Raw genomic sequence first — 20791 nt, 5'->3', positions numbered from 1 at the left:
TAAGGAACGGAAGCAGCAAAGCTAAAGTGGCGGTAGGTTTTCTCTGTTTGAGAATCAGAGCTTGAAGGATGGAAAGGAAATACATGTGAAGGGCACTGAAAATGAGACAAAGGAACTGGGATACTTTATGCTGTGGGAAAAGACACGTCTGGGCGAAGGAGCGGCAGGAGATCAACTGTTCAGTTTTAACCACAATGAATACGGAAACGGCCCTAACGATCCCTTTACTGCTAATCCGCAGCTTCAGTGCTTTAATACCACTTATTTTCTGTAACAAATAAACCTATCACATTAGTGTTTTTATAAGCACTTCACAATTCTTTAATCTGCCATAAAAGGTAAATAATCCTTTAAATCAGGGGGTAAAAATGTAAATGCCTACTATAGTGCCTAGGCAGGTAACAATCATGACTGAAGTGGTCTTGGTGAAAGCAGATGACAGGTAAGAAAAAGTGGTATGCACTGCCCCAACTGGGGGCGCGCGGTGCCGCGTCCAGAAGGAGCAGCTGGACACAATACCAGCCAGCTGTTACCATGTAGCAACATAGGTCCAGTGTTGCAAGATCACTGGTTCTGTTTACTAAAGTGAAGCCAGAAATCCGTATTTTTGTGTGAAATGTCCTAATATTAAAAACATACTGCAGTCCAAACAAAACACATCCTTGGGCTAAACAGCCTTACAACCCGTTGTACATCTTCTCAGCTGTCTCCAATTTGTAAGAACTCACCAGATAAATGCACCTAAATTCCCAATTAAAATGTAACCTCCAACACACCCTGAAAGCAAATAAGCTAAAGAGTCCAGACTACACAAAAGATAATGAAAAGGAGGGAGGGCTGAATGTAATCAACTATTTCCCCATTTCATTTTACTAGTTAATTTACTGACGACCCTAGTACAAAGGTGCTGTTAAGATAGGCAGCAGTTACAATAAAATTTCTAAAACCTCCATGACTTGGTAACTTCAATACATTTGTGTTAATGGAATCTAACCTATGTCTTACTTACAAAATCTTTAATCATTTTATATATCATCTACAGATAAATCACTTTACTCAACTTCTTACATCACAGATAGAGGCAGTTTCTACTTCATTGTTATCCTACCACTTCTTCAAATACGTAGCTGCCAGTGCACTTCCTACACTTACCAAAGTTTATGTAAATCTTCATTGCTTTTGTTCCTTAACTGCTGACATGTCCACGAAGCTCCTATTAAAATGATGAATTCATACCATGAGATAATGCTTCTAGCTACGTGCCCTTTGGCAAATGACATAAACTTTCTAAACTTCAGTTTCCTTATCTTTAAACTGTGTAAAGCTAACAACTTTATAAAGTTGCTGTGAGGGTTACATTAGATAATGCACATGAAAATATTAGTAAAGTGACTGGCAACAGCACTCAGAAATGTTAGCATTAGTATAGTCTGTATTTCCACACCCTAATGTGAAACACTTGATATGAGTTACAAGTTAATTCCCAATTATCTCTAGAAAATACAATCTAAAACAAACCCCCAAGCCTCACTGTAGTTCATAATTTCATCATACATCTCTTCAAACCCTGTGCCAAACTGCCAAGGAACAATTAACTCTACTATTATATTGTCCTTTTAATTTTATCTTACAGAAGGAAAATCAGAAAATGCCTACATAATTACCAAACTGGATAAATAATCCCATAATGAGGGAGGGTTCAATAAATATATTTAATATTGACCAACCCCGTCTCTCACCAGATTTTACTTTCTCTTCCCCCCAATTCTTTGGGTCATCAAAAAATTCTTCTAGTCCTTTTCTCGACAATGTGGTATGAAGTGATCTACACTGGTGAAAAGCTGTGACATTCGGTAGATTCCCAGGCAACAAGCCAACCGCAAACCTGCAACTGAACACATACAAGTAAGTGACTGAAGTTTTACACCTGGAGTTTATAAGCAGTAAACTGAATCATTTCCTCACCTACGGTGTTAAAAAGCTTACTTAGGGTTTCTGCACAGGAAGCAACAAACTTTTAAAATGCATTAGCAAGTATTTTTAATATTACATTGTAGGCGACTGAGACTCTATAATTTCAGAGGTAACATCTATACATTATCATATTTTAATATAACATTTTTAGTCCTTCACACTCTGCTTACTGAGCGTATGAACAGGTAACAACATTCTGAAGGTCAATTGTGCAACATGTATCGAGAGCTCAAAATGCTACCTTTAACCCAGTAATTCCACATGTAGAAATTTCAACTAAAGAAATTATCATAGATGGGAATTTATAAATTGTCTATTAAGGCATATTTATTACATCAAAAAGTTGACTATAAGGTAAATTCCCAAAAACTGGGTCATGGTTAAATAAATTATCCATATGATAAACTATTATGGAGTAATTTAAAAATCATGGTTTTTAAGAATATTTAATGATCTAGGGAAATGATTTCAAACAAAACAGTGAAACGCATCACCCATGCTGTACTCCTGCTAAAAACGTTTACTCTGAATCTAATCACGAGGAAGGAGCCCCTGGGTGGGCCAACAGTTAACTGCTGAGCTACCAGCCAAAAGGCTGGCGGCTGACACCCACCCAGGGGCACCTCAGAAGGCAGGTCTGGAAATCGGCTTCCAAAAGGTCACAGCCTTGAAAACCCTACGGAATGGTTCTACTCTGCACACGTGGGGTAGCCATGAGTCAGAATCGACTGGACAGCTCCTAATGACAACAATTATGAAGAAACAGAGGAATCTAAATGGAGGCATAGTCTGCAAAGGCTGATCTTGTCAAAAATGTCAACATCATGAAAAAGGCAATAAAAAAAGGAACCATTCTAGAGTAAAGGGAACTAAAGGGACATGCCAACTAAATGCAGTAAATGATCTTTGATTAGGCCATGAATCAAGAAGGAAAAATAAAAAAGGAATTACTGGGACAACTGACGATACTGATTTGAACTATGCACTAGGTAACTGTAGTGTAATAGTAACATATCAGTATTGAATTTCTTGAGTGTGATTATTGTAATGTGGTTATTAAGCGAATGTCCTTGTTCTCAGGAGATACGTGCTGAAGCTTCATGTCTGCAACTCTGACGTATCTCAAATAAATTTTAAAAAGCATAGATATAAAAGGGATAAAGAAAACGTGACAAGATGTTACTGACTGGTTAACCTATGTATAGGGAATATGCACAGTTTTGGTACTACTATTGCAACTTTTCTGTTGGTTTGAAAAATTTTAAAATAAAAATGGTAGGCCACAAAAATGAATGTATGTATGTGTATATATGCAATGTTAAAAAGAATGGCAGGAAATCTGTTTATCACAGAGTGATGGAATTATAATTGCTTTTTACTTTCTTCGAAACACTCCATTTTCCAAACTGTCTGAAATGAACATTCATTTTATTATAATAATTTTAAAAGCTTAAACTATCTTTTTAAGAAAAAAAGATGAAGTGTAAGAGACAACTGATCCGAGTTTGCCCCATGAGCAAGTTACAATCTCTGAGCCTCTGCAAAATAATTTTTAATGTCACTGAACTGTGCATGTAGAAATTTTTGAAATGGTGTATCTTTGGCTATGTGTATTTTCACCAAAAAAAAAAAAAAGGTTGAGAAGTTAGAGGGTTGATATGTTCTGGGGTTGTTAACCAATGTCATAAAACAACATGTGTACTTCTGTTTCATGAGAAACTATTTGTTCTGTAAGCCTTCACCTGAAGTACAATCAATCAATCAATCAATCAATCTTTTTAAAAGGCGCTTTTCTCTGAGGTTAACATAAATAGCAGCACATAATACTCAAAAATCTGTGCTTTCAAGAGCAGATGCATTACTTCTTTTAAAAAAACTGACATACCCTACTATTTATAAAAGTAATTTTAGAAAAATGCAATAAATAGAATGAAGCCATACACTCCAAAGTAAAAAACGATCGGTCTGTAGAGAAGACAAGCTGTCTTTACACCTCGAAATAGTGAATACTATGTGTAGGATGTTACTTTCTCACACCTGCAGGGCGACTTTCCATTTATTCGGCTACTTCATTCATTCAACATTCACTAAACAATCTCTTTGTGACAGAGCGTAGAGATACAGACGCCTCTTGTTTTTTATCCATCCAAACCTGAGCATCCTTCAGTTCCACAGCAAAGATCTCTTCAGTAAAGTTTTCTCGAACCCACCCAGCCCAACAGCACGCTTCTATACCTCTCGGCTTAATGCATCAAATACTGGGCGTCTACCAACCCCACGTCTCGCCTGGTCCACAGCAGGCGGCAACAAAACGTCTGAGGAGGGAACGGAGATACCTGACTACTCCAAGGTCACTCACCCCTCACGGAAGTGGGGCTTTGGGGTCAGGCATCCAGGCGGCCTTTGCCTCCCTGAGCCGTTCTCAGTCTCTTGGGACCAAAGATCCAAAGCCGGAAAAGGTGGACAAAACTTTTCACTCCTCACACCACTTACCCTGGACTAGTAGGGGCCTGAGAATTAATTAACACTCTGGAAGCCTTCAGGGCGGCTGAAACCCCTTGGCAAAAACCTGCCAAACGGGACGCAGCCATTTTTTCAATAGGTAAGCAAACCGCGTTTCCGCCAACAGAACGTCACTTCCGCTTTCTCACGCCAATCGGACGAAGGGAAGAGGAAAGGCTTTTGCCCTCACTCAACATGGCCTCCTCCTACCTTCGCCCTCATTGGTGAATTGGCTCTCTCGACTCCCATTACTCTCCCTGCTGCTGCCGATTGCCCGGAAGAGCCATGGCGGCTATGAGTTTACTGCAGCGGGCTTCGATCACTGCATTGGCAGCTCTGTCTGGCCGCCGCCTTGCCACGCGACTCGGATTCGGAGGGTTCCTCACCCGTGGCTTTCCGAAGACTGCCGGTGGGTACTAACCTTAGAAGGAAGCGCGCGCAAGGGGGGCGGAGTGAGAGATGGAGGACTCTCCCGGATGACCTTGGTGGGATCCGGAGGGAGCGGGGAGAAATTGTGAGCTTGGCGCTTGAACGGAGAGACGGAGCAGGGGCTGTGTGACGAGATTGAAGTAATCAGATCCCTCGCGTTTAAACTATTAATTAGCATTTGTAGAACACTTCGCCATTCACCATCCCGATTGGTGCTCATTTGCCAATGAAGCTGAAGCTAGGAGGGGATAGAGCTGAGACTCCTGTCTGTGAGACATCGGATTCTTTGTACGTTCCACCTGCTCTAGGTTCTAGTCCCACAAGATGGGAAGTCATGTTGCTGAGGAGGCCGCTGTTACTACATATTATGTAGACAAGCGGAGGTTCAGGGACAGTTATCCAGAAGGCACGGTGCCTGTAGAGCCCGGTACTTTTAAGAGTCCAGAAAATGTTTTAATTCTTTTAAAATCAGAAGAAAAAAGACGATAGTGTTAATGAGTATGGGATAATGAATCCAGCCTGGCTTGCATTCATTTTCTAACAACGCAGTCATAAAATATAGTCTTAAATATCTTTTTATAAAGGCAAAAGTACCTAGGTCCCAGGAAAGTCATAGTGCAGCGCCGGGAGGGCTGTTTGGAGTCTCCCGGAGAGGATGACTGCCTTCCAGGGATATGAATAACCATAATAGCAGCACAGCAGATTCTTTATATTCAGCCTTATTCTCTCAAAGACTGCAAAGTAGGTACAATGTTATTAGTCCTATTTTACAGATGGGAAAACTGAGACTCAAATGTTACAAAAATAATGCACAATTGTAGTAAATTTACTATTAACAACAACAGCCAACACATGTATTTACTGAGCGCTTTCTATGTGCCAGGCACCATTCGAAGACTTTTAAAGATATTAATTCATTCAGTCCTCTTGATTAAAGATACACTGTAAGCTAACTGACGGATTCAGTATAAGTATGTAAGAGGAACGGAAACTTTTTACCCGAAAGCCAAAGAGAACTTGTCCCACCTCAAAAGTTTTTTACCATCATATCACTCTTCTCTGCTTCCAGTTTAATTTGGATTATGCCATTTCACACGATGAGGCAGTATACATAGAGACAGACTTGGAGAAGTGATGGAAACGATGAGCGTATTTAACAAATTTCTAGCAGGAATGTTAACATGTCATAAACCTACCTGTGCTAACATTTCTTGATAAAATCTTTTTGTAAGTTATTTCTTATTGCAAAGATCCTCATCTTCAAATCCTTCTCCAGCTAATATTTAACCAAGCCTAACTGGAGATAAACTGAGGCAGAATTTCACTCTCAGTTCTTCTTTCTCTGCTCTTCCCATTCCTGGAGTTCTGGAAGGATCACTAACAGATGGTCTAAGCCCTTTCCACTTGGAGCAGGAAAGATCTAATAGCCATCTATAGGGTTACTGTTTCAATTATGTGTACCTGGCTTTTTTTGCATGTGCAAACTTTGCTTTCACTGTAGAATGGAAGATTTTATCTGTTTATGTTATGTTATTGTTTATGTCTTCCCCTACTAGAATGTAAGCGCCAATAGAGTAGGGAACCTTGTCTTTTTGCTTTGTTATCTTTGGAGCTAGACTGCCTACGTCCAAATCCTGGTTCAGAACTTCGTAGCTTTGTGGCCTTGGGCCGTCAGGTCTTGGAAGCTAAGTGGAAGGGACTTGATTAATGTGTATACTTAATTGCTCAGAACCTGTACTTCCTCATCTGTAAAATTAAAAATTAAAAAAAACTCATTGCCATTGAGGCAATTCCTACTCACAGCGACCCTATAGGACAGAGTAGAAGTACCCCATAGAGTTTCCGAGGAGCACCTGGTGGATTCAAACTGCCGACCTTTTGGTTAGCAGCCATAGCTCTTAACCGCTATGACATCTGGGTTTCCCTGAGGGTGATAATTGTAACCTACCTCATAAAGTTGTTGTGAAGAATGAATGGGTTAATATAGTCGGTGGGAAATATTTCCAGCACATGGCATTAGCCTTCTGTAGGGCCCTGTGGCCATACCTTCTTTGAACATCTAGTGCTGTCATGCTGTCTTCATTCACCTCAGTGAAAACTTCTGTCAAAAAATAAGCAGATAAAGGTAATCTCTCTATTTAATTAAATTATTTTTAAATGTCAGGTATCAAGGATTCCAAAAATGACCTTAAATTCTCCCTTCAGCTGCAAGGAACTTTAATGGGGAAAATGGATGTGAGCAAATTATGGTTTTAAAAAAACTGAGGAGAGTATTAGAATGGACATACAAACAAAGTGCTGTGGAGTTAATTCAGACATGGTAGATGTGGCATTTTAACTGGTTTATGGGGATAGTTTTAACAGGTGAAGTCTGCACAAAAGGATGAGTTTTCTGATATGTCTCGGTATGGGGCTCTTGGGATAGGTAGGTGTTGAGAGAGAAGGCTAAAAAAAGGAGATTGGGACCAAACTGGGGGAGAGGAGGGGCTGAATTCAAAGACAGAGTATCTTAACCTTATTTTGTAGCCAACAGAGAGTCATAGACAATGTTTTAGCAAAGAATGGCATCCATTGTATGTTTTAGAAAGATGTTTCTGAAGATTGCACGGCTTACAGGGGATACCGATGACTTAAGCCACTGAGGTAATGAGGGCATGGAAAGAAATGGAGAGTTTAAATCTTAGAATCAAGAAGCCTTGACAACTGATGAATGAGGAATAGGTACAGGGAAGATGACTGAGATTTTTGTGTGTTTGAGACACAATAAGCTCCTACATTATCTTACTTGATCCTCCCCAAACTCACAATTGTCGAAGACTCAGTAACTCTCCTGAGGCTGTTTGCATTTTTAAAAACTGGTTGTTGAAGCCTTAAAACATGTTGCTGTCGAGTTGACTCTGACTCATGGTGACGCCATGTGTAGGGCAGGCTCCGCAGGGTTTGCAGTGGCTGATTTTCCAGCGGTGTATCACCAGGCGTTTATTCCTAGGTGCCTCTGGGTAGACTCCTACTTCTAACCTTTCGGTTAGCAGCTGAGGGTGTTAACTGTTTGTACCACCTAGGTACTCCATTGAAGCCTTGTTAGTTGCTATGGTGTCGATTCCGACTTGTAGTGACCCGATGTATGCAGAGTAGAACTGCTACAGAGGGCTTTCAAGGTGTAACCTTTCAGGGAGTGGAGATGGGGGTTCCTCCTGCTTCAGCCCTGTACTCCTAGTATATCAGGTTAACACTGAATTGGCCTTTGACTTTCTTAATAATCACATCACCAATGATTCTTAAGTTTGTGGGCAACTAATTTTTTTTTTTTTTTAAAATCTGGGCAGGACTTTACATTTGATTTATTACATTTAATCCTTTTAGATTCATTCTTTTGTAAATGTATATGAAGACTTTTTTGAGATCCCAATTTCATCATCATCATCATTGTATTAGCCCGTCTTGTAGAAGCAGCTTTATGTCCTCCTTCAAGACTCAGCTTGTCAGGAATGTCATCTCGCCTCATCCGAGCCAGTCACAAAAAGTTTGACATCACAGGACTGTGAAGAGAGCCATTGGCAGGGTACTGCAGTAATTAATCAGCACCTTTGTGGGTGTAATCAATCGATTAGCCATTACAAATCCATCTAACTTGCTCTTCTCAGCTTGGAATGGGCGTCCCTCCCCTACCTGCCCACTCTCCTCTCCTCTCCTCTCCTCTCCTGTCTTAAGTAGGAGCTTGTCCTCTGTGCCTGTTCTGTTCTGACACTGTATCCTGTTTCTTTGTTGCCCTAATAAACTTGTGATTGTATTTATCTATTAGTGTATTGTCTGCCTCTTCCAGCAGGATATACATAGCCCTTAGACTGTAGACCTAGCATAGGACCTGAACAGTAGGCACTTAAAAAGTAATAGTGTCTTTCAAATGATTTGCTTTGTCATATTCTTTTGTTTTAGAAGCTTTAGTGGTACGAATTGCACTTAGTAAATTTATATCAGCTTCTAATTCTCATGTGAATTAACTTCCTAAGTTTATTGCAGGATGTTGCGGGTGATAGTAAGATCAAGAAGACAGTTTTTACCTCCAAGACATTTACAGTTCAGCTGGGGCAGTGAAAGCAAGGACACCTGTCACTATAACGCACAGCAGTTCAAGGGAAAGAGAGATCTCATTTGGTTGAGACGAGTATTAGTCTCTTGGAGGATAATAGATTTCAGCAGAAGGGAAGGCATTCCAGACATTGCAGTATGAACAAAGGGTACAAATCTCCCTGACTTCTTCTATGACTGAAATTCTTTTAATAGGAAGTTAAACTTTTCATTCCACAGTGATAGCTAAGGCTTCACATGCAAAATTTCCTTGCGAGCAGTTACACAGCTGAAACGCAGTAACCCTCAGATACCCTACAACAGCTAAAGCCTTGTTGTTACTGTTAGTTGCCGTCAAGTTGGAAAGGGCTTACAGTACCTTCCAGACCTCCAAGAAAGCAGAACAATGTAGAAAGAGGATCTGGGAGTAAAATTGTGCGTCAGTTTTTCTCCAGCTGGGCTTGATTAAATACTAGCTGGGGGGGATTTGGTTGCTGTGAGTCAGAATCGACTCGACGGCAGCAGGTTTGTTTGGGAGGGATTTGAATAGTAGGATATTTGTAATTAGAAACAATTGACAAAGGGATTTTATCAAGAGATGTTAGAGTGTGTGGCGTTGTAGCACGTTTAAATTCCTGCTGAGGGTTTGTCAATAAATACTGCTGGTCCTTTCCATCTGTTCTGCAACACGTCCTTAATGTATATTGCCTCCCCTTCTGAAATGGCGTAATTTAAGTTATATTTCTTCCTTTTGCAGCACTGGCAAATATTTGTTGCAGATGTAAACAAAGATGAGTAGCCCACCAAGAATATCTGACCCTCCTGCCTGCTATTGAAACAAATTGGCACAATTATTTAGATATTTCATTAACATTGAATGCAAATGAGGAGAGCTGTAGTTTAGAACAATACATCAACCTGTGTTTAAAGATATCCTATCTGCCTTGGCCTTAGTACTGAAATAAAAAAGTGTTTTTTAAGATCTTAATTCATATTAAACTTTTATGCATGTACATGTTGTTATAATCTGTTTTATTTTAGACTATAGCAGTATACCTGTGTGAACCTTGTGTAAAACACGATATTTTAATATTTGCAGCTCCTGTTCGACACAGTGGAGACCATGGGAAAAGATTGTTTATCATCAAACCTTCTGGATTCTATGACAAGCGTTTTTTGACTTTACTGGTGAGTTAAATTTTGTAGAACTTTTTACATACAAAGTTGTGTTTTGTTTTGTTTTGTTTTGTTCGCCTATTTAGAAAACATCTTTCATTTTATAAAATATTTTATTTTGTAAATTCGTATTTCTTTCCTCAGAAGATACTGAAATAATGTACTAAGATTTGTTGGACCATAGTCCGCCTTATCTGCGGTTTCGCTTTCCATAGTTGCGGTTACCCGTGGTCAACCGCGGTCCGAAAATGTTGAATGAGTACATACCAAAAAAAACAAACCTGTTGCCTTCGAGTCGATTCCAACTCACAGCGACCCTGTAGAACAGAGTAGAACTGCCCCATAGGATTTCCAGGGAGCGGCTGGTGGATTCCAACTGCTGACCTTTTGGTGAGCAGCTGTAGCTCATAACCACTGCACCACCAGGGTTTCCGAATGAGTTGATAACATAATGAAATCTCACGCTGTCCCGCTCTGTCAGTCACATAAATTTTATTACAGTATATTGTTAGAATTGTTCTATTTTATTATTAGTTATTGTTGTTAATCTCTTACTGTGCCTGATTTATAAATTAAACTTTATCATAGGTATGTATATATAGGACAAAACATAGTATATATAGGGTTCAGTACTATCTGCGATTTTAGGCATCTGTGGGGATTTTGCAACATATCCCCCATAGATAAGGGGGGACTACTGTACTAAATCTTTTCTTAATTAGTCAAACTTTCTTAAAAAAAAAAAAAAGATTCGTGCTAATTGAAGATAAAACTTGAGCCATTCTTTTCTTCCCGAGATAATGGGTTTTTAAAATATAATCTGTGTTCCCTGCAGTAAGTAAAACAAAATTACAAAATGTGAAACTTTGAAAACTGATTCATTTTAGGATGGTTATTTGTATAACTATAATGTCCTTTAAATTACAAAAGAACTCATTGAAAGACTTCTTTGAATAAAGCGCTCCCTTATTTTTTATATGATTTTTATTTTATATGTTGCTCTTTATGTGATTATATGTTTTTATGTATATTTAATGTATTTTTTTATATATATTTTTCTTTATGCGTTATATAAAATCAAGAACATTGGTTTTGGAGAGTGAAGCATGCCTATAATACAATCTTAATTGAGCAGCAAAATAATAATCACATTGCTTATTTAGGGTACTTTATCTTTGTGCCTCAGGACTCTGTAAGAACGAGCTGTTTCTAAAGCTGCGACTCGCCATTTGAGCACTGACTGGCCTCTGTTCGTTCTCTTGCCTGCCCATTGTGCTTGTTGCCCCCCTTGGTTGAACTCCCAGTTTCCTTGCCACGACCAGCTCACACCCTCCACGGGGGCTGATGCTTTTATTTATCTTCTTAATACAAAATTTTCTAACCATTATTACATTGCTTTAACCAAAAAGGAAAAACCACTGTTAAATATATATTGTATTATACTTGTAAAATTGAGTAATTAGAACAAAAACATTATGCTTCACTGAGAATATTTTTGGAAACCCTGGTGGCATAGTGGTTAAGTGCTATAGCTGCTAACCAAAAGGTTGACAGTTTGAATCCACCAGCTGCTCCTTGGAAACTCAATGGGACAGTTCTATTCTGTCCTGTAGGGTCGCTATGAGTTGGAATCGACTCGACAGCAACAGGTTTGGTTTTTTTTTTTTTTTGAGAATATTTTTGGCCAGTGGTCAGTCACTGCTATTAAGTTGACAACAGCTGAAGGATGGCCAGACCCTAAGGGAAATGAATTATTTTGGGTTGTGCCACTAATGTCACTGATTATTTGTTTCCTCCTTACAACCATCAAACTGCCAACTTTTCTTAATCCTTACTTTTTTCCCTTCGCTTTTGGTGCTAAATATAACCAAAAACCAAAACCTGTGGCCGTCGAGTTGATTCCAACTCATGGCAACCCTCTAGGACAGAGTAGAACTGCCCCTTAGGGTTTCCAAGGAGCAGCTGGTGGATTCCAACTGCCCACCTTTTGGTTAGCAGCCCAGATCTTAACCGCTATGCCTTTAAATGTAGGCATCTGAAAAGTAGAGCAAAAGAAAATCACAGAAATCCATAATTTGATACTGCATCTCCAACTAGGCAAGTTTATTTTACAAGAAATATAACAAAATCAGAGTAATGGGTCACAACTACCACAGTCTGCACCAGACTGAATCCAGCACAACTAGACAGTGCCTGGCTACCACCACTGAGCACTCTGACAGGGATCATAATAGAGGGCTCCGACAGAGCTGGAGATAAATGTAGAACAAAATTCTAACTCCCAAAAAAGTCCAGACTTACTGGTCTGACAGAGACTGGAGAAACCCCGAGAGTATGGCCCCTGGACACCCTTTTAACTCAGTACTGAAGTCACTCCTGAGATTCGCCCTTCAGCCAAAGATTAGACAGGCCCATAAAACAAACAAGACTAAAGGGGCACACCAGTCCAGGGACAAGGACAAGTAGGCAGGAGGAGACAGGAAAGCTGGTAATGAGGAACCCAAGGTCAAGAAGGGAAGAGTGTTGACATGTCATGGGGTTGGCAACCAAAAGTCACAAAACAATTTGTGTATTAACTGTTTAATGAGAAACTAATTTGCTCTGTAAACCTTCATCTAAAGCACAATAATTAAATAAAATTGTTTAGTGAGAAAAAAAGATATAATGAAATCACGTAATGGGGATGATTTGAGGGTGGTGAAGGAGAGAGAGTTATGAAATGATCATGTGAAAATTTTAATTTTTTTTCTTAACAGAAATTCTACATTTTTTTGACTGGAGTACCAGTAGCAATTGGCATAACTCTGATAAATGTATTCATCGGTAAGTCCTCCACACCCCAGTGGGTAACCAATTCAACAGTTCCTACATGTACAACTCAGTGACACTGGTTACATTCTTCCAGTTGTGCAGCCATTCTCACTCTCCTTTTCTGAGTTGTTCCTCCCCCTTTAATATAAATTCACTGCCTCCTAAGGTTTCTATCTAATCTTTCCAGTTGCTATTAATTTGATACAATATGGATAGTTCTTACAAGAGCATAATGGTCAAAGCAGACATTTTTCACTAGTTCTGCTAAGCTGTTGCTTGGTTTTAAGAAGACTTCAGGGGTGTCTTAGTCATCTAGTGCTGCTGTAACAGAAATACCACAAGTGGATAGCTTTAACAAAGACAAATTTATTCTCTAACAGTCCAGTAGGCTACAAGTCCAAATTCAGGGCGTCAGCTTCAGGGGAACGCTTTCTCTGTTGGCTCTGGAGGAAGGTCTGTGTCATCAATCTTCCCTTGTTTTGGGAGCATCTCAGCACAGGAACCTCAGGTCCAAAGGACACGCTCTGCTCCTGGCATTGCTTTTTTGATGGTATGAGGTCCCCGTGTGTCTCTGCTCACTTCTCTCTTTATGTCTCAAAAGAGATAGACAAGACGCTGTCTAATCTTGTAGACCTCATCAGTATAACTGCTGCTAGTCCATTTTATTACCTCATAATGATGGAGTTACAACACATAAGGAAATCACATCAGATTACAAAATGGTACACACTCATACAATACTGGGAATCATGACCCAGCCAAGTTGACATATTTTTGGGGGATACAATTCAATCCATGACAAGGGGATATGTTTGGTTTAAGGCTTAAAGATTGTCTCAGGGCAGTATTATAAACTTCTGATGCTAACGTTGAATATCACCATTTTCTCTCATTAGGTGAAGCTGAATTAGCAGAAATTCCAGAAGGGTACATCCCTGAACATTGGGAATATTTCAAGGTTAGTGTAGGACGTTGAAAATGTCCTTCTGTTAGATGTCTTATCAATGCACTGGTTAATGTCTTAATTTAGCAATTATAGTTAGTTTTACATACAATTTTTGATATCAAGTAGATGACATAATTTTGCTCTCTTTTTATAAGCAACTTCTCTTGGTAGTTTTTTGCATTGATTTTGTTATTTTAAGTTTTATGGTTTTTGAAAGAATGACTCTGAAATGTGTTCCTGACCTAGCCAAGTAACAGATTTTATCTTAAGTTCAATGCCATGGGAAAGATTTTACCAGTACTAATGTGAACTGTCATTTATTAGCACCTACTGTGTAGCAGGCACTGTGCTAAGTGTTTTGCAAATATCTCATCCCATGTAAAAGGTACTATTGTTAGTCCCACTTTAGAGATGAGGAAACTAAAGCTTAAAAGATATTAAGTGACTTGTCCAAGAGTTAGGCCCTGTACTGAACCCAGGCAGTCTTGACTCCAGAGCCTGCACTGTTAGTCATTACGCCATACTGTATTCACTACCAAAACCCAAAGTTGATTCTGTTACTTGCCTTTGTAAGTGTTGTAGTGAAACGGCCTTGAATCTAGGACCCGTATGTTTGTAATCTGAGTGAATTATATTTTAGAAAAGAAATACTTTGTTATTAAATGTTGAAATAAACCATACATTAGTTTATCTTTGCTAACGGATGGAAAGAACTCCGTTTTTAAATCACCACATTGTAGGTTTGGCTCCTGAATCTTCCACGTAAGATGTTCAGCGTAGTGTAATGGGAAAAGCACAGGCTTTGAAGGTAGACGGGCCTGGTTTGAGTTCACGCACTGCCACGTACTAGCAGTATAACTTTGTGCAATTTGCTCATCTATAAAATGGGGATAAAAATAACATCCACCTAATGGATTAAAATTTTTTAAAATACATGAAAGTAGTTGGCATATAGTAGTTGGTTTACCTAACTGAAATGGTCAGTTTTAAAGAACAGTAAGCTAGAAAAGCAAAGTATTGTTTGGAAACTGACAAATTTTAAACAAATTTTCTCTTATAGCATCCTATATCAAGATGGATTGCCCGTACTTTCTTTGACTGTCCCGAAAAGAATTATGAAAGAACAATGTCTGTCCTTCAAATTGAAGCTGAAAAAGCTGACTTACGGTAAAAAAAAAGGGGGTTGCGGGCAGGGAAGAAAATCCTTCTCTAGTATGGCAAACTACAAGAGAAAAGTAAGACTGTTTCAACACTGTAGGATGCTCCACGTAAAAAGATGAAGTAGGAGAGAGACTGCCTGATTAGAGGGGAGACTATGAGTTGGAGACCAGGAGACTAGTTGTTGGGTGCCATCGAGTCAGCTCCAACTCATAGTAACCTTACGTGTAACAGTACTAAATGTTGCCGGGTCCCGTACCATCCTCACAGTCATTGCAGTGTTTGAGCCCATTGTTGCAGCCACGATGTCAATCCATCCCATTAAGGGTCTCCCTCTTTTTTGCTGACCCTATACTTTACCAAGCATGATGTCCTTTTCCAGCGATTGGTCCCTCCTGATGATGTGTCCAAAATAAGCAAGTCAAAGCCTCGCCATCCACGCTTCTACAGAGCATTCTGGCTGAACTTCCTCCAAGACTGATTTGTTCATTCTTCTGGCTGTCCGTGGTATATTGAATATTCTTTGCCAACACTACAATTTGAATGCATCAGTTCTTCTTTGGTCTTCTTCCCATTATCCAGCTTTTGAATACATATGAGACGATTAAAAATACTATGGCTCGGGTCAGGCACACCTTAGTCATCAAAGTGACATCTTTGCTTTTTAAGATTTTAAAGAGGTCCTATGCCCCAGATTTGCCCAATGTAATAGGTCATCTGATTTCTTGACTGCTGCTTCCATGGGCATTGATTGTTGATCCAAGTCGGAGGAAATCCTTCTCAACTTCAATGTCTTCGTTACTTATCATGATATTGTTTATGGGCCCAGTTGTGAGGATTTTCTTTTTCTTTACATTCAGTTGTAATCCATACTAAAGGTTGTAGTCTTTTTTTTTTTGGCAGGGTTTGGTGAGAAGGAACTTTCATTTAAATGATTTGTGTGTGTGTGTGTGTGTGTGTGTGTGTGTGTGTGTGATTTAGGTAAAAGTTTACAGAGCAAATTAGTTTCTCATTACACAGTTAATACACACATTATTTTGTGACATTGGTTGCCAACCCCGTGATGTGTCAACACTCTCCCCTTCTCCACCCAGGTTCCCTGTTTCCATTTGTCCACCTCTCCTGTCCCTTCCTGCCTTCTCATCGTTGCTTTTGGGCTGGTGCGACCATTAGTTTCGTGTACATGATTGAACCGTGAAGCACAACCCTCTCATATATTATTGTTGGCTCTGTAGACCTCAGAAGTGACTTCAGTACTGAGTTAAAAGGGTGTCTGGGGGCCATACTCTCGGGGTTTCTGCTTTCTCTGTCAGAACAACAAGCCTGTTTTTTTTTTTTTTCCTTTGGTGAATTTGAATTTTGTTCTACATTTTTCTCCTGCTTTGTCTGGGACGCTGTATTGTGATCCCTGCCAGAGCCGTCAGTGGTGGTAACCAGGCACCTTCTAGTTGTTCTGGGCTCAGTCTAGTGGAGGTTGTTGTGGTTGTGGTCACTTAGTCCTTTGGACTGATCTTTCCCTTGTGTTTTTGGTCTTCTTCATTTTCCTTTGCTCCAGCCAGGATGGGACCAATAGATGTATCTTAGATGGCTGCTCATGGGCTTTTAAGACCCCAGTCACTACTGGTGAGAAGGAGCTTTTAAAAATCATATTCCTTCATAAAAATGTTGGTTAATGTTGATGGTTTCTGTCGAGTCAGCTCTGACTCATGGTGACGTCGTGTACAGAGTAGACCTGTGCTCCGTCGGGTTTTCAAGGCTGTGACCTTTTGGGAGCAGATCACCAGACCTGTCCTCTAGGTGAAGGTTGTAGTCTTTTACCTTCAGCAGTAAATGCTTCAGGTCATCTTGATTTTCAGCAACAAGGTTGTGTCATCTGCATATCACAGGTTGTTAATGAGTCTTCCTCCAGTCCAGATGCCGTGTTCTTTTTCATTTAATCCAGCTTCTCTGATGATTTGCTTTGCATACAGATTGAATAAATAAGGTGAAAAGATACAACCCTGCCTCACACCTTTTCCAATTTTAAACCACACAGTATCCCCTCGTTCTGTTCAAACAACTGTCACTTGGCCTCTGTACAGGTTCTGCGTGAGCACTATTAAGTGTTCTGGAATTCTTATCCTTCGTAATATTGTCCATAATGTGTTATGATCCGCACAGTTGAATGGCTGTCCATAATCCCTAAAACACAGGTAAACATCTTTCTGATATTCTCTGAATCTGGCTTGAACTTCTGGCAATTCCCCATCAATGTACAGCTCCAGCCATTTTTTAATTATCTTCAGCAGAATTTTGCTAGAATGTGCTATTAATGATAGCGTTTGATAATTTTCACATTCCATTTGACTGCCTTTCTTTGGAATAGGCACAGATGTGGATTTCTACCAGTCGTTGGCCTAGTGGCCGTCTTCCACATTTCTTGACACAGGTGAATAAATGCTTCCAGAAAGAGACTCTTAGGAGGTGATATTTGTCAGATTAAAAGAAATTCTCTTTAAAATATCCTATTCTTTTTTGTGTGTGTGCAAGGCAACCCTCCTTTCCAGCAATTTCCTTCCCTCCTGCACCCAGTCTCATCCCGTTTAACAATTTCTTATATATATTCCTTAAAAAAAAATGGATGTGTAAGAAAATTTATATATCATTTAAAAATGTATTGATACACATGGAATCATTTTATAAATAACCTCTTCTCCACCTTTTCTTTATTTCACATGCTATATCTTGTTGACCTTTCCCTAACAGCATATATCCCATTCTTTGTAATGACTGCGTCATATATTTCATTCGATAGATACGCCTTAATTTTTTTAACCAGTTGCCCATTGTTGGTATTTAGGTTCTTTCTGAGCTTTTTGCTATTATACGGAATGCTCTGGTGAGTATCCTCATATTTTTGCGTACTTTTGCAACATATCTAGAAAATAAATTCTAGCAGTGACATAGATAAGCCAAGTGGCAGATGCTTTTAAGTTCTGAACAGGTTGCCAAGCTCTTCTCCAAAAAATTGCACCACTTGTCCTATCCATCAGCAATGCATGATGATTCTTGTTTCTCCAAATCCTTCCTGTAATGAAACTTACCAAACTTGGACATTTTGGCTGATATGGTAGTTGAAAAACGTAATCATCCTTTCAGTTTTGTATTTCTTTGTAAAGTTGAGTATTTTTTCATATATCTATTGGCTGTTTCTGTTTCTTTCTCTGTAAATTGCTCGTTTTTCTACTGATTTGTACAACAAGTAAATTATTAGCCCCCTTTTTTCTTGTTGCAGATATGTTTTCCCAACTTGTCATTTGTCTTGACAATGTAGAATTTTTTGGCAACATAGAAGTGTTTTTATGTTTCAGATGATAAAATTGTTGTTAGCATCAGCTCAGCCCCCGCCTCATGGCAGTCTCATGCGCAACAGAAAGAAATGCTGCCCAGTCTTGCACCATCCCCGTGATTAATTGCAGATTGGACCATTAGCAGCTATTAGTGTTTGAACACTTACTACGTAGCAATGTTTTAATCATTTTATATCTATTTACTTATTTAATTATTGCCAAGTTTGTCAGTCTTATTCTTTAGCTTCTGGGATTTTGTGTCATATATAGTTCTCTGACTGTAATTACATAAGTAAATACATAAATATTTTTTAAATGTCCACTCATGTTTCCTTTTGCTACTTTTAAATTTGAACCAATCAGAGATATTAGGAGTGAGCTATAATAAACATACGATAAACCTCACCTGTTGAGTTCAATGAGTTTTTGGCAAAAGTATATACCTATGTGACCACTACCCCAAACAGGATCATTTCGATCACCCTGAAATCTCCTGTGTGCCTCTTCCCCACCGCTTCCAGTCAGTTCCCATCCATACTCTTGGCCCCAGACTGCCCCTCATCTGCTTTCTCTTCATTCTGCTTTGAACTTTGTAGCTCATTAAATTTGTAATGGTAAGTGCTGAAATTACAGTGTTGCTCTTCCATTTGTTACAGGTTAAAAGAGCTGGAAGTACGAAGATTAATGCGTATGAGAGGTGACGGACCCTGGTATCAGTATCCGACTATTGATAAGGCACTTGTTGATAGTTCTCCAAAAGCATCTCCCGACAACTAATCGTTTATTGCTCCACATACGAAGTGTATTCTCTTTAGTGAAAATAAATTAATAAGTATACTCTGTATTTTTGCTCTCTGTGATGAACAAATGCGCTGCTGCCATTGCTGTGTTTCTCGGTGTTGATTGTGATTAAGGCTTAATTTGGGGCTTCTGGCTTCCTCTTTTAAGGAGGTTTAACGTGTTATAATAAAAACTGGGAGAAGTAGAAGTAGGCAAACTCCTAAGGTTGTGGTAACTTTGAAAGGTTAATCTTTTATTTATCTGATGAATTATAGAAGAGAAGGCTAGTTATGTTAAGTGTCAAGGATTATAGTAACTTGTACACATGTCTGTATTGTAGACCTCTGGATTATTCAGTGGCAACTCAGGATTTTAAATTACACAAATACTGAATCAGTTATTTAAAATAACACCTTAATAAACAAATTTTGAGATAACAAATCTTAAAGGTTTATTTTCATGTTATCTTTTTTTAGCCACATGCATTGTTTTTTTTTAATTTATGTACATTTTTCTTAGATGCTGTCTCTTAAGATTCCTTAAAGTTCTTTTTTGTAAACACTGCAGAAGTTGTTGTGTAAGGTAAAACGATTACTGCAGAGATTATGAAATGTTAGTTAAGGCTGAAAATACTAGCTGTTATTTATCATGAATTTACTGTGTGCTGAGCACTGTGCTAAATAACTTTTTTCATGTTATTTTCAAAATGATGTTGTGAGGTACTATTACTGTCTGCATTTTACAAATGAGAAACCTGTGGCTTAGAGATTTTAAATACATACTCAATATTTACGATAATAGGCATTTAAAACATAAAATGGCCTTTTAGCTTTAAGCGTCCATCATTTTCAAACCTGTGACAGCCTGTCAATGCATTCTTCCTGAAAGTCTCCTAGGCCTCCTAAAACTCAGGCCAATGGCTCTCCAGCATGCTCTCCTCAAGGCCAGGTAGAGAACTCAGCTTTGCTACCTAAATAACAAGCCAAAGGAAATAAAGCCTCAGGCCATTTGCTCAGTGGAGACTGAGTGGTGGTTGCATTTTCTTATTTCCCCAGGAGAGGGCTACCACACTCAGTTACTCCCAGATTTTGTTCTGAGGATTCAGGTGCAAACTAATTAACCCAAACCAAACCCATTGTGGTTGAGTCAATTCCAACTCATAGCGACCATATAGGACAGAGTAGAACTGTCCTGCCTCATAGCCACTCTGCAGGACAAAGTAGAACTGCCCTATAGGGTTTCCAAGGCTGTAAATCTTTTTTTTTTTTAGGTTCTATCTTGAGTCAATCTGGTTTTGTTTGTTTTGTTTTTTTATTTTTTTTTTATTGCACTTCAGATAAAGGTTTACAGAACAAATAGTTTCTCATTAAACAGTCAGTACACATATTGTTTTATGTATGATATTGGTTCACTACCCCACAACATGTCAACACTCTCCCTTCTCAACCTTGGAGGACCTTTTTTTTTGGTGAAAATATACATAGCCAGAGTTACACCATTTCAAAAGTTTCTACATGTGCAATTCAGTGACATCGATTACATTCTTCCAGTTGTGCTGCTATTCTCACTATCCTTTTCCAAATTATTCCATCACCATTATCTTCAACTCACTGCCCCC

At 39.1% G+C, this 20791-nt stretch overlaps 2 protein-coding genes across 3 annotated transcripts in view; one reads left to right on the top strand and one right to left on the bottom strand.

Moving 5' to 3' along the window:
- MRPL47 (mitochondrial ribosomal protein L47) overlaps nucleotides 1–4620 on the bottom strand; it is a 17033-nt gene extending 12413 nt beyond the window's left edge. Inside the window, exons 1-3 of one of the 2 annotated variants that reach the window (XM_012557268.2) lie at nucleotides 4468–4620; nucleotides 1740–1891; nucleotides 1153–1213 (exon numbers count right to left, since the gene is read on the bottom strand). In XM_012557268.2, coding sequence (XP_012412722.1) covers nucleotides 1153–1213; nucleotides 1740–1891; nucleotides 4468–4565 — 311 coding nt within the window. In that variant the 5' untranslated portion in view covers nucleotides 4566–4620. Of the gene's footprint in view, nucleotides 1–1152; nucleotides 1214–1739; nucleotides 1892–4467 lie in introns of those variants that run through there. The other variant, XM_023736843.1, reaches the window with a different exon arrangement.
- Nucleotides 4621–4676: 56 nt separating this feature from the next.
- On the top strand, nucleotides 4677–19928 carry NDUFB5 (NADH:ubiquinone oxidoreductase subunit B5). The gene is made up of 6 exons (XM_004382318.2): nucleotides 4677–4885; nucleotides 10073–10161; nucleotides 12906–12972; nucleotides 13857–13918; nucleotides 14967–15073; nucleotides 19050–19928. Exons 1-6 carry the CDS (start codon nucleotides 4762–4764, stop codon nucleotides 19168–19170), a joined length of 570 nt encoding a protein of 189 aa, XP_004382375.1. The 5' UTR covers nucleotides 4677–4761; the 3' UTR covers nucleotides 19171–19928.
- The last annotated feature ends 863 nt before the right edge of the window (nucleotides 19929–20791 follow it).

This window comes from Trichechus manatus, unplaced genomic scaffold (assembly GCF_000243295.1).
Source record: "Trichechus manatus latirostris isolate Lorelei unplaced genomic scaffold, TriManLat1.0 scaffold00092, whole genome shotgun sequence".
In the NCBI taxonomy this organism is placed as follows: Eukaryota; Metazoa; Chordata; class Mammalia; order Sirenia; family Trichechidae; genus Trichechus; species Trichechus manatus.
The sequence above is the reverse complement of the archived record's forward strand: the minus strand, read 5'-3'. Positions and strand labels throughout refer to the sequence as shown.